The 14428-nt window shown below is 43.6% G+C and overlaps 1 protein-coding gene across 1 annotated transcript; it reads right to left on the minus strand.

The window, feature by feature from the left end:
• Nucleotides 1-2002: 2002 nt before the first annotated feature.
• Nucleotides 2003-2713, minus strand: LOC130841546 (ferritin heavy chain-like). Its single transcript, XM_057717668.1, has one exon. It carries the CDS (start codon nucleotides 2711-2713, stop codon nucleotides 2003-2005), a length of 711 nt encoding a protein of 236 aa, XP_057573651.1.
• Nucleotides 2714-14428: the final 11715 nt, after the last annotated feature.

Consider the following 14428-nt stretch of genomic DNA (forward strand, 5'->3'; position numbering starts at 1 on the left):
TAGTTGCGGAGAGCGGGGGTTGCTCTTCATTGTGGTGCCTGGGCTTCTCATTGCAGTGGCTTCTCTTATTGCAGAGCATGGGCTCCAGGTGTGTGGGCTTCAGTAGTGGTGGCATGTAGGCTCAATAATTGTGACTCACAGGCTCTAGAGTGCAGGCTCAGTAGTTGCGGCCCACGGGCTTAGTTGCTCCTCGGCATGTGGGATCTTCCTGGATCAGGGATCAAACCCATGTCCCCTGCATTGACAGGCAGATCCTTAACCACTGCACCACCAGGGAATCCCAAGAGGCTGAGTTTTTAAGAGGGAATAGGAAAAACAAACAAAAAAACCCAGATCTATCATTTTCTTAAGGAATCTTCTTGTTGTTGTGAAACTGGGAAATTTCTTTCTACGTAGTCATGAAAATTAGATAAAAAGCTCAATCTTTTCCATATCCTGAGAGGAGAAACCAAGAGGCCACACTGATTTCAAGAACAGGCTGATTTGGGGTCGTTGGGTGTGGACACAAGCGGCCACAGTTTGGAATGAGGTAATGGTCAAGGTGAGGGGAGCACACCTCTGAGTGCTTCATGACCTTAACCCACCCTCTTAATGTTAGTTGCCCTGGGCTTGGGCAGGCTGTGCCACACTCTCTCTCCACTCTCTGGTGAACTTTTCCACTCCCATTACCTCAAAACCATCTATATAGGCTGATGTCTCCTATATGAGTGTTTCTAAACCTGACGTCCCCCCTGAGCTGCAGATTCATTTTTCTGGCTACCTGCATGACAATTCCACTTGGATGTCTAATAGGCATCTCAGATTTTACACGACATGCCTTCCCCACCCTTTTATCCCAGTTGCACCCCTGGCAAAAGACCCCAAATTAGTCAATAGTGCCACCATTAACCCAGGTTAGATTAGAATTTAGATTATTTTCTTCATATCTCATTCATCATCTCTGGTCCATGAAGAAATCTTGTTGATTTATCCAAATCCATCTACAATTTGTCACATCTCCTTTCTTCAGCCTCCACTCCAGTTCAACCACCACTGTCTCTCACTTGGACCAGCTATGATACCTCCTGATTGGTCTCCCAGTTTCAACCCTTCCCACCCCACTACATTCCTCAATGCAGCCAGAATCACTGACTTAACGTTCAGGGGGATTCATTCTATTTTATATTCAATATCACAAATTGACCTTCATCCATGGTCTTATATTTTTCAGCCCTTCTGTTGAGGTAAATTTTGAGTGGTTCATGTTGCTTTATTGCAAGATGGTACAATTGTAGTAAAAAGATCACACGTGTGAAAAAAATCATACTTGGATGTTTTGTAAGGGCAATATCCACACTCAACATTGGTGACCACGGGAAGTCATCCCTGTGTCTCTGGGAAAGCCAGCTCTACTACACTTAGTTATATTATCACTGTAGCCTAGGGCGAGCTTGTCAGAGAGGGACTCTGCCATGCAGGCTTCCAGGGGCCCCCCTCTTGCTACCCAGAATTAGCAGTTCACATTTCAGATAAACTGAAGACCCCTTTATTTCAACCCCTGCCCAATCCCATTCCCTTCATTCTTTCCCTAGATCAACCCAAATCATTATTTTCAGGCCATGTTTTTATACTTTAACTCTGCACAGGCATCCACATTCACCAGGGCCCCAGACCACCCCCCATTATTTATGAGGGGAAGGTGGATTTTGTGTTTTCCAGGGCCCTATGGAACACCTTCTCCCTCCCTCTGTGGAGATGCTGAGCTGCATACGTGTGGGGCATAGGTATGTGGAGAGACTCCTGGATACCCGTCTTAAAACTTAAAAGGTGAGAGAGTTGCACACACGAATCAAGCAGAAACCTTTATTTATTTAGGAACCAATAACTTTATTGGAAGAGGTGGCAAAACTGGAAGAAAAAAACTTAAGTCAACTTTCTCTGCAAGGGCAATACTGCGGTCTGCGTGGCAGGCATGGTGACCTTGGGCAGTCACCCCGTGGCTCTGGGGAAGTCCAGTCCAGGCTCAGTTCTCGTCGCCATTGCCCATCGTGAGATTGTCAAAGAGGTACTCTGCCATGTCGCCCTCTGGGGCTTCCATCTTGCTCAGGCTGGTGACATGATTCCCCAGCTCTTTGATGAACTCCACCTGCCGGCTGAGGTAGTGGGTCTGCAGGAAGTGACACAGTTGGGGGTCCCTCTTGTCGGTGGCCAGCTGGCGCAGGTCGAGCAGGCTCTGGTTGACGCGCTTCTCCAGGAGCAAGGTGTACTGCATGGCCTTGAGGCCGCTCTCCCAGTCGTCGGTGTCTGGCCTCCTGATGTCGTGGAAAGTGATCTGGCCCCCACGCAGGTTCTGCAGGCGCATCAGGCCCTCGGCCCGCTCGTTGTGCTCATCAGAGCGGCGCAGGAAGAAGCGGGGGAAGTGCTTCAAGGCCACGTCCTCTTGGTCGAGGTAAAAGGACATGACAAGGCACACGAAGGAGGCGTGGAGCTCCAGGTTTGTGTGGCTGTTGACGGCGGCCTCGCAGTCGGGATGGTAGTTCTGGCGCACCTCCGGCGGTGGCGGTGGCGGGGGCAGCATGGCGGGTGGCGGCGACGGCTGCGGCGGAGGAGGAGGCGGAGGCGGAGGCGGCAGCAGCGGGAGGTTAAAGACCGTGGGGGAGGCGAGGCGGAAGATGGGGGTGCGGGGCGGGCAGCGGTGGCGGCGCTGGCGGTGGCGGCCTCGGAGCATTCCCATGGTGGATGGTGAGGGCGGCCGGAGGCGCGGGGCTCCGTACCAGGCGGCAAGTGGCTGGGTGAGGGCTCTGGGATGGGCCGGAAATGGAGTCCGTTATGGGGGTTGGGGGCGGGCTTGGGGAGTCCGTTACAGGAAGAGGTCACATGGGGTGGGCGGAGTCCACGGGGGGCGGGGCCTGAACGCTGTGTCTCAGGTTTCTTCAAAGTCTGCGTGAGGCAGGGCGACTTTGACCTGAGCACCTGGCATCTACTGAGTTTTTAATTTTGAAATAATATTTTCCAAGGAATTTCTCTCGTTCTATAATTGCTCCCTCTTATAGTACCCTATTCTCATTTTATAAACTCATTGTCTTCCTTAAAATTCTGAGACTATGAATGTGTATTTTGGGGTAATGTTCTCTTTTTTAAATTTTTAAAATATTTTATTTATGTATGTATTGGCTGCGTCGGGTGTTTGTTGCTGCCTGCGGGCTTTCTCTAGTTGTGGCGATTTGGGGCTACTCTTCTTTGTGGTACATAAGCTGCTCAGTGCGGAGGCTTCCCTTGTTGTGGAGCACGGCTCTAGAGCACAGGCTCAGCAGTTGTGGCACACGGGCTTAGTTGCTCCGTGGCATGTGGGATCTTCCTGGCCCAGGGATCGAACCCATGTCCCCTGCAGTGGCAGGCTGATTCTTAACCACTGTGCCACTAGGGAAGTCCCTGGTAATGTTCTCTTCTGTTTCCTGTATTTATTTGTTTATTCTCCAGAAATAGGTCTGTTTGTTCATCCTGATCTTCTCATTCACTTTCCTCAAATATCTGGCAGACATTTGTCCATTCATATTTGGGAGTAAAGGACTCATTTGATTATTCTCGGAAATTGGCATGGATCTGATCTACAGTTGTGACATCCATTTTACTAAGTATTCTCCCCTGAATGGGAGGGCAGAGTGTGTCAGTTAGGTACTGGTCTTCTCTCTTTGGGATACATGGTTTGGAGCTTGCAGGTAAGATAGGGACCATCCCAAATACCGAAAGCTTGGCATTTTCTGACATTGGAAGACTTTCGTGTGTCTCTTTTAATATAGATTGTGTCCTTCTATTTTGCTCAGTGGGTCTGCAGTTATCTCAAACCTGCTCTAATATGGGTTCCCTTCCTGAACCTTTGAGTGACATGAGGAGACTATTGCCCCATCACCTGCACCACCAATGTGTACTGAATCTTGGTAAGAACAAAAAAGAAAAAGGTAGTGTGTTAACCCAATAATACTTGGAATATTTGTTACAGCAGTTAGCCTACCCTGACTAGTTAGCTACTCAAAGGAAGCTCTGGATGACAACAGGTTATAAGCCACTGTAAGCTTATAGCATTCCCTCTTGATGGAAATGCAGATCCACAAGTTAAAAAGTCTAGATAGAGCTGAATCATCATGCTCTCTTTCTTTTGCTAAATTCATCAATAATGTATATCAGTCCTGCTGCCTTTTCCCCTCATAGAGAGTGGAATGAAAAATCCCTCAAGGACACATGAAGCACAAGGAGTAAGTTTCTTCATTTCCTTCAGTGCTGGGGAACAAACCCAGGCTGGTCCTCAGGTGCCTGGCCTTAAGCCGACAACAGGAGTCATAAGGGGTGGGACTGGGACTGGCTGATCCCTGAGCCAGTCAGCTGGGGTGAGGGAGACATGGGTCATGTAGGAACAGGGGCGCCCCCTGGAACCACATAAGTGGAGGATGTGTTTTTGTGGGCAGCTCCTCAGAAGAGGAGGATGCTGGTCCAGAACTGGTAGCAGAGCTAAGGAGATGGTCCAGGGATTGTACCATTTTGTCCTCCCTATTGAGCTGTGAGGTCTGTAGACTGGACGGAGTCCCAGATCTGTGTGTGCCTCTACACCACACAGCACTCTGGGTGCTGAGCACCTCATTCCCCAAGCAATTCTTCGCCTTTGGAAAAGAATATAGAGAGAAAGGAGGAACAACAGTGGGCTCAGAAAGGCCTAGAGCAACCTGTTTGAAACATCTGTGGGGGTGGAAAATGGCTTCAGCTCCCAAATACAGGCTCTGAAGGCCTTGGGGCAGGGTTGCCTGGCAGTGCTCCCCATGAAGGCGAGGGTTTGGGAGCCTGGTCACGAAACCGTGCACCTCAGATTGGGACTTCAACCCATGCGGCTGGGACTCAAACCCAGCCAAAACCCAAGGTCTTCCAACTGAGATCACACACCTGGTTTCAGGACTTAAGGAAGCTCAGGTTCTTGATGTCTCATTGCAGAAAGAATTCAGTGAGAGACAAAGTGACAGGTAAGAAGTGGACTTATTTAGAGAGAAACACACTCCACAGACAGAGTGTGGGCCATCTCAGAAAGTGAGAAAGGCACCAGGGTATGGGATTGTCAGTTTTTAAAGGGGTGGGTAATTTCATAGGCTAAGGAGTGAGAGGGGTATTCTAGCTATTTCAGGAAGGGGCAGGGGCTTCCAGGAAGTGGGCCACTGCCCACTTTTTTTTTTAAGAACTTTTATTGAGATACAGTTAACATACAATAAACTGCATATATTTAGAGTGTACAATTTGGTATCCCAATCTCCCAATTCATTCCCCCGCAACCCTCCCCACTTTCCCCGCTTGGTGTCCATGTTTGTTCTCTACACGTGTGTCTCTACTTCTGCCTTGCAAACCGATTGATTTGTACCATTTTTCTATATTCCACATATATGTGTTAATATATGATATTTGTTTTTCTCTTTCTGACTCACTTCACTCTGTATGACAGTCTCTAGGTCCATCCATATCTCTAAAAATGTCCCAGTTTCATTGCTTCTTACAGCTGAGTAATATTCCATTGTATATATGTACCACATCTTCTTTATCCATCCATCTGTTGATGGACATTCAGGTTGCTTCCATGACCTGGCTATTGTAAATAGTGCTGCAGTGAACATTGGAGTGCATGTGTCTTTTTGAATTATGGTGTTCTCTGGGTATATGCCCAGCAGTGGGATTGCTGGGTCATATGGTAGTTCTATTTTTAGTTTTGCAAGGAACCTCCATACTGTTCTCCATAGTGGCTGTATCAATTTACATTCCCACCAGCAATGCAACAGTGTTCCCTTTTCTCCATGCCCTCTTCAGCATTTACTGTTTGCAGATTTTCTGATGATGCCGATTCCAACCGGTGTGAGGTGATACCTCATTGTCGTTTTGATTTGTCTTTCTCTAATAATTAGTGACATTGAGTAGCTTTTCCTGTGCCTCTTGGCCATCCGTATGTCTTCTTTGGAGAAAAGCCTATTTAGGTCTTCTGCCCATTTTTGGATTGGGTTGTTTGCTTATCTGATATTGAGCTGGATGAACTGTTTATATATTTTGGAGATTAATCCTTTGTCTGTTGATTCGTTTGCACATATTTTCTCCCATTCTGAGGGTTGTCTTTTCATCTTGCTTGTAGTTTCCTTTGCTGTGCAGAAGCTTTGAAGTTTCATTAGGTCCCACTTATTTATTTTTGTTTTTATTTCCATTATTCTAGGGGGTGGATCCAAAAAGACCTTGCTGTTATTTACGTTGAAGAATATTCTTCCTGTGTTTTCCTCTAGGAGTTTTATAGTGTCTGGCCTTACATTTAGGTCTTGAATCCATTTTGAGTTTATTTTTGTGTGTGCTGTTAGGGAGTGTTCTAATTTCATTCTTTTACATGTAACTGTCCAGTTTTCCCAGCACCACTTATTAAGAGGCTGCCTTTTCTCCATTGTATATCCTTGCCTCCTTTGTCATAGATGAGTTGACCATAGTTTCTCTCTGGGCTTGCTGTCCTGTTCCACTGATCTATATTTCTGTGTTTGTGCCAGTACAAAATTGTCTTGATCACTGTAGCCTTGTAGTATAGCCTGAAGTCAGGAAGCCTGATTCCACCAGCTCTATCTTTCCTTCTCAGGATTGCTTTGGCTATTCGGGGTCTTTTGCGTTTCCATACAAATCATAAAATTTTTTGTTCTAGTTCTATGAAAAATGCCATTGGTAATTCGATTGGGATTGCCTTGGATCTGTAAATTGCTTTGGGTAGTATAGTCATTTTCACAATGTTGATTCTTCCAATCCAAGAACATGGTATGTCCCTCCATCTGCTTGTGTTGTCTTTGATTTCTTTCATTAGTGTCTTATAGTTTTCTGAGTAGAGGTCTTTTACCTTCTTGGTTAGGTTTATTCCTAGGTATTTTATTCTTTTTGTTGCAATGGTGAATGGGATTGTTTCCTTAATTTCTCTTTCAGATCTTTCATTGTTAGTGTATAGAAATGCAAGAGATTTCTGTGTGTTAATTTTGTATGCTGCAGCTTTACCAAATTCATTGATTAGCTCAAGTAGTTTTCTGGTGGTATCTGTAGGATTGTCTATGTTTAGTATCATGTCATCTGCGAACAGGGACACTTTTACTTCTTCTTTTCCAATTTGGATTCCTTTTATTTCTTTTTCTTCTCTGATTGCTGTGGCAAGGACTTCCTAAACTACATTGAATAGTAGTGGCAAGAGTGGACATCCTTGTCTTGTTCCTGATCTTAGAGGGAATGCTTCCAGTTTTTCACCATTCAGAATGATGTTTGCTGTGGGTTTGTCGTATATGGCCTTTATTTTGTTGAGGTAGGTTCCCTCTATGCCCACCTTCTGGAGAGCTTTTATCATAAATGGGTGTTGAACTTTGTCAAAAGCTTTTTCTGCATCTATTGAGATGATCATGTGGTTTTTCTCCTTCAGTTTGTTAATATGGTGTATCACATTGATTGATTTGCATATATTGAAGAATACTTGCATTCCAGGGATAAACGCCACTTGATCATTGTGAATGATCCTTTTAATGTGTTGTTGGATTCTGTTGGCTAGTATTTTCTTGAGGATTTTTGCATCTAAACTCATCAGTGATATTGGTCTGTAATTTTCTATTTTGGTAGTATCTTTGTTTGGTTTTGGTATCAGGGTGAGGGTGGCCTCATAAAATGAGTTTAGGAGTGCTCCTCCCTCTGAAAATTTTTGGAAGAGTTGGAGAAGGATGGGTGTTAGCTCGTCTCTAAATGTTTGATAAAATTCAGGTGTGACTCCATCTGGTCCTGGACTTTTGTTTGTTGGGAGATTTTTAATCACAGTTTCAATTTCTTTACTTGTGATTGGTCTGTTCATATTTTCTGTGTCTTCCTGGTTCAGTCTTGGAAGGTTATACCTTTCTAAGAATCTGTCCATTTCATCCAGGTTGTCCATTTTATTGGCATATAATTGATTGTAGTAGTCTCTTATGGTGCTTTTTATTTCTGGGGTGTCCATTGTAACTTCTCCTGTTTCATTTCTAATTTTGTTGATTTGAGTCCTCTCCCTCTTTTTCTTGAAGAGTCTTGTTAGAGGTTTATCGATTTTACCTTCTCAAAGAACCAGCTTGTAGTTTTATTGATTTTTGCTATTGTTTTCTTTGTTTCTATTTCATTTATTTCTGCTCTGATCTTTATGATTTCTCTGCATCTACTAACTTTGGGTTTTGTTTGCTCTTCTTTCTCTAGTTTCTTTAGGTGTAAGGTTAGATTCTTTATTTGGGGTTTTTCTTGTTTCTCAAGGTAGGTTTGTATTGCTATAAACTTCCCTCTTAGAACTGCCTTTGCTGCATCCCATAGGTTTTGAATCATTGTGTTTTCATGGTCATTTGTCTCTAGGTATGTTTTGATTTCCTCTTTGATTTCTTCAGTGATCTCTTGGTTATTTAGTAGCGTAATGTTTAGCCTCCATGTGTTTGTGTGTTTTACAGTTTTTTTCCTGTAATTGATTGTTAATCTCATAGTGTTGTGGTCAGAAAAGATGCTTGATACGATTTCAGTTTTCTTGAATTTACCAAGGCTTGATTTATGACCAAAAATGTGATCCTGGAGAATGTTCCATGTGCACTTGAGAAGAATGTGTAATCTGCTGTTTTTGGATGTAATGTCCTATAGATAGCTATTAAATCAAGCTGATTTATTGTGTCATTTAAAGCTTGTGTTTCCTTATTAATTTTCTGTGTGGATGATCTGTCCATTGGTGTAAGTGGGGTGTTAAAGTCCCCCACTATGATTGTGTTATTGTTGATTTCCTCTTTCATAGTTGTTAGCATTTGCCTTATGTATTGAGGTGCTCCTATATTTGGTGCATATATATTTATAATTGTTATCTCTTCTTCTTGAATTGATCCCTCAATCTTTATGTAGTGTCCTTTCTTGTCTCTTGTAGCATTTTTTATCTTAAAATGTATTTTATCTGATATGAGTATCGTTGCTCCAGCTTTCTTTTGATTTCCATTTGCATGCAATATCTTTTTCCATCCCCTCACTTTCAGTCTGTATGTGTCCCTAGGTCTGAAGTGGGTCTCTTGGAGACAGCATATATATGGGTCTTGTTTTTGTATCCATTCAGCCAGTCTGTTTCTTTTGGTTGGGGCATTTAGTCCATTTACATTCAAGGTAATTATCGATATGTATGTTCCTATTACCATTTTCTTAATTGTTTTGTTTATGTTTTTGTAGGTCCTCTTCTTTTCTTATGTTTCCCACTTAGAGAAGTTCCTTTAGCATGTGTTGTAGGGCTGGTTTGGTGGTGCTGAATTCTCTTAGCTGTTGGTTGTCTGTAGAGCTATTGATTTCTCCGTTGCATCTGAGTGAGATCCTTGCTGGGTAGAGTATTCTTGGTTGTAGGTTCTTCCCTTTCATCACTTTAAATATATTGTGCCTCTTCCTTCTTGCTTGCAGAGTTTCTGCTGAGAAATCAGCTGTTAACTGTATGGGAGTTCCCTTGTATGTTATTTGTTGTTTTTCCCTTGTTGCTTTTAATAATTTTTATCTGTCTTTAATTTTTGTCAATTTGAATATTATGTGTCTTGGAGTGTTTCTCCTTGGGTTTATCCTGCCTGGGACTCTCTGTGCTTCCTGGACTTGGGTAGCTATGTCCTTTCCCATGTTAGGGAAGTTTTCCACGATAATCTCTTCCAATATTTTCTCAGGTCCTTTCTCTCTCTCTTCTCCTTCTGGGACCCCTATAATGCGAATGTTGGTGCGTTTAACATTGTCCCAGAGGTCTCTTAGGCTGTCTTCAGTTCTTTTCATTCTTTTTTCTTTATTCTTTTCCACATCAGTGATTATCACCATTCTGTCTTCTAGGTCACTTATTCGCCCTTCTGCCTCAGTTAATCTGCTATTGGTTCCTTCTAGTGTATTTTTCATTTCAGTTATTGTGTTGCATATCTCTGTTCTTTAATTCTTCTAGGTCTTTGGTAAACTTTTCTTGCAACTTTTCGATCTTTGCATCCAGTCTTTTTCCAAAGTCCTGGATCATCTTCACCATCATTATTCTGAATTCTCTTTCTGGAAGGGTGCCTTTCTCCTCTTCATTTAGTTGTTTTTCTGGGGTTTTATCTTGTCCCTTCACCTGGTACAAAGTCTTTTGCCTTTTCATTTTCTCTGTTTTTCTGTGGCTGTGGTTTTCAGTTCCGCAAGATGAAATACTGCTGATACTGCTGATTCTGCTGTCTGCCCTCTTGTGGAGGAAGCTGTCTAGGAGGCTTGTGCCAGCTTCCTGATGGGAGGGACTGATGGTGGGTTGGGCTGGGTGGGTGGAGCTCAGTGACACTTTAATCTGCTTGTCTGCCAACGGGTGGGTGGGGCTGTGTTCCCACCTTGTTTGATGTTTGGCCTGAGGCTACCCAGCACTGAAGCTTACAGGCTCTTTGATGGGGCTAATGGCAGACTCTGGGAGGGTTCACGCCAGTGAGCACTTCTCAGAACCCCTGCCGCCAGTGCCCCTGTTTCCTCAGTGAGCCACAGCTGCCCCTCACCTCTGCAGGCAACCCTCCAACACCAGCAGGTAGGTCTGGTTCAGTCTCCTGTGGGGTCACTGCTCCTTCCCCCTCGGTCCTGGTGAGCACACTTTTTTGTGTGCCCTCCAAGAATGGAGTCTCCATTTCCCCTAGTCCTGTGAAGGTCCTGCAATCAAATCCTGCTGGCTTTCAAAGTCTGATTCTCTGGGGATTCCTCCTTCCATTGCTGGACCCCCAGGTTGGGAAGCCTGACGTGGGGCTTAGAACCCTCACTTTAGCGGGTGGATTTCTGCAGTATAACTGTTCTCCAGCTTGTGAGTCACCCACCCAGCATTTATGGGATTTGATTTTAACACGATTGCGCCCCTCCTACCGTCTCATTGTGGGCTTCTCCTTTGTCTCTGGATGTGGGGTGTTTTTTGTTTTGTTTTGTTTTGTTTTTTTTTTTTTTGGTGAGTTCCAGTGTCTTTCTGTCTATTATTGTTCAGCAGTTAGTTGTAATTCCGGTGCTCTTGCAAGAGGGAGTGAGCACCTGTCCTCCTACTCTGGCATCATCCACTGCCTACTTTTTGATCCTTATGGTTGTATTATTGAGGCTCAAGGTCTAGTGGAACTCCACCAACTTGGACCCATTTGATTCTAATCAGTTTGTGCCATGTTCTCAGGCTATGTCATTCTTTCAAAGGTTGTGTCCTTCCCCCTTCCCTCCTGTTTCAGTCACAGTGAGCACTGGTTAATCAAGGTGACCAGGGTGCCAGTCCAAGTGAAAGATTTGATGAGTCCTCACCAGACTAGGCCATTTCCTGCATTCTCACTAATCCTCACAATTCTGTGAGGTAGGATCTATTTGATCATCTCCCACATGAGGAAACTAAAGCCCAGAATATAAACTTCTTGTGCAAGATGATTTGGAAACTCGATTAAAGTCAGATCTGACTCTCAGGTACACCCCTAGTGACCTCAGTCAATGAAATGGAGTATAAACAGGACCCTGTGTCATGTCATTTCTGAGGCCTCTCCCAGCTTTACATAATGAGGGAACAAAGAGATGCAGACATATAGCTGTTCTGATTCTGTAGCAGCTTAGTGCCACCTCTGCCCCCCTTCTTGGCACAGTCCTAACCTTCAGTAAGGTCAAGTTTCCCCTACCCATGTATACAGAACAGTCTCTTCTTGCTCAGCTTCTGCTAGGAAAGAAGTTTAAATAAATTTTAAAAAATCATGAAGGACCACAGTTTGAGATTGAACAAAACTTTTCCTCAGTAGGCTACCAAGGCCCTGACCATGGCTGGGATGAGGGAGTTTAAGTTGTGCATCACTCCTTTCTTGAGGTGGCCAACCCACCCAGCTGGGTTTTTCGTGATGTATTAATAAATTCTACTGGTCTAATTTATAGGTGACATTTCCTCATAAGTATTTGATCTCTCATCCTCTTTTGATGTGGGTAATCAGTATTTCATCCTAGGGTTAGAACAGAGACTTGGGTTGCCTTTCCACATAGGACTAATATATTCGGTTGGTCAAAGAGTTCGTTTGGGTTTTTCCATAAAATAACGTCTATTGGAAAAACCCGAACGAACTTTTTGGCCTGGCCAATAAGTTTTCTAGAGAGTTACTTAGCAACTCTCTCCCAAACTCCTGTCCCTTGGTTGTTTCTCCCAATAACCATTGATATTGGTGTTTGCTTATTTTCAACTAGACTGTACTTTGTGAGGTCTTATGAAGACTATCTCTCCATCTGTCAACAGTTTGATGCACATAAATCCCCAATAATTGCCTACTGGTTATGTGTACCTCTATGGCATAACGAAATCAACACTTCTTAAATGTGGACTGTAATTCTTCATATCCAATTTTTTAATCTGGGGGGAGGGGTAGAGCTGATATGTCAGAAAACCACTCATGTTCTGCATTTAATGGCCAGCACTGGACTCAGACCCATTTCTTGTAGAAACTAACACAAGGAGCAATGGGGATCATCACTGGTACTCAGTGCTTTCCTGACAGTTATTTCATGATTGAACACATGTTGTTCAAAAATCCAATATCTCAGTTGTACTTTTTAATCTAGAAGGAGTTCAAGTGACTGCTCTGTCACATGTGGCCAGAGACTGTGACTCTCTCATGGAGAGTTCTAGTCTAGCTGTGGTCCTGTGATCACTGACTGCTTATCAAATGGTCAGTTTGAGCCAAGGAGGAGTGAGGAAGAACTGCTACAGGAGGAAAGTAAACAACAGAAGTCTTGGTGCTGGGCTCAGCATATCAATAGCTTTGCTATTGGTGAGAAATGCCTGGGGCACTTACCTAGGCCATCCTGCTTGAGGCAGCCCCCACAGACATTTCCCCTTTGGGAGCCAATATTGTGATTGGACCCCTCCCCTCCTGTGTTTCTAATTATGATTACACGATGCACTTCAGTAACAGCCATCAGGGAACTTTGGAAAAAAAACATGGTTTATTACTCAGAGGTCCTGGAGGATACATGGCATGGGCCAGACAGCGAGATCGTGGGTAGAAAGAGAGTACTTTTACTGGGGTATAGGATGGATGCCTAGGGTTTCACAAGTTCAGTCTTTATTGGTGAATTTAAAACATGACTGGGAATTAAAATGCCAGAAGGGAAATACAGGTGGTCAAATGGTCAGTTATCTTAGTTAACCAGCAACTAAAACAAAGGAAACTTCTGGGGTGGGGCAGCCTGGCTCTTTATCTAGTCCTGTAGCTGGCAATGTGTTTATTCAAGATAGCTGTCTTTGAAGTGGATGCCTAGGCAATCAAAAGCTTAATGTCAGGCACTTGCATTACAATTAAAAAACACAACTGTCAGGTGCTTACAGTATATTTACATAAAGAAGCCCTATCTTATTTTACAGCCCCTGGGCCACATAGCAGGAGGTGAGCGTAGGTGAGTGAGCAAAGCTTCATCTGCTGCTGCCCATTGCTCGCATTGCCGCCTGAACCATCACCCCTCCCCCCACCCCATCTATGGAAAAATTGTCTTCCATGACATCAGTCCCTGGTGCCAAAAAGGTTGAGGACCGCTGCTCTAGGGCAAGGATTGGTTACAAAAATAGTTGGGGGAGCAAGAGTGTCCTTCAAATGCATAAGTGTGCTATATGATTTTTCTTCCAGTTTTACTGAGATGTCATTGACATATAGCACTGATAAGGTTAAGATGTACAGCATAATGGTTTGACTTACATGTATCATGGAGTGATTACCAGTATGAGTTAACATCAGTCATCTCATATAGATACAAGGGGGAAAAAAAGAAAATTTCTTTTTCCTTGTGATGAGAACACTTAGGATTTACTCTTAACAACTTTCATGTATACTATACAGCAGTGTTAATTATAGTCATCATGTTGTATATTACATCCCCAACACTTATTTATCTTAAAACTGGAAGTTTGCACTTTTTGACCATCTTCATCCAATTTCCTATCCCTGCATGCCCCACCTCTGGTAACCACAAATCTAATCTCTTTTTCTATGAGTTGTTTTGTTTTTATTCCATATATAAGTAAGATTATACAGTATTTATCTTTCTCTGACTGATTTCACTTAGTATGATGCCCTCAAGGTCTATCCATGTTGTCACAAATGGCAGGATTTCCTCCTTCTTTATGGCTGAATAATATTCTCTTGTATATATGTATACCCTGTCTTTGTCCATCTACAGATGAAAGGATGACATTTAGGTTGTTTCCATGTCTTGGCTATTGTAAATAATGCTGCTATGAACGTGGGGGGGAGTGGGGGGGGTGGTGGGGATAGAGATCTCTTCAACATAGTGTTTTCACTTCCTTCTGATTTATTCCCAGAAGTGAAATTGCTGGATCATATGGTAGTTAATATTTTGAGGAACCTCCATGCTACTTTTCATAGTGGCTGTACCAGTTCATAATTTCACCATCAGTGCATAC

Source organism: Hippopotamus amphibius, chromosome X (genome assembly GCF_030028045.1).
Source record: "Hippopotamus amphibius kiboko isolate mHipAmp2 chromosome X, mHipAmp2.hap2, whole genome shotgun sequence".
NCBI classification, from domain to species: Eukaryota; Metazoa; Chordata; class Mammalia; order Artiodactyla; family Hippopotamidae; genus Hippopotamus; species Hippopotamus amphibius.

Coding starts and splice junctions, on each gene's coding strand:
- LOC130841546 (XM_057717668.1), bottom strand. CDS start 2,713: ATGGGAATGCTCCGAGGCCGCCACCGCCAGCGCCGCCACCGCTGCCCG.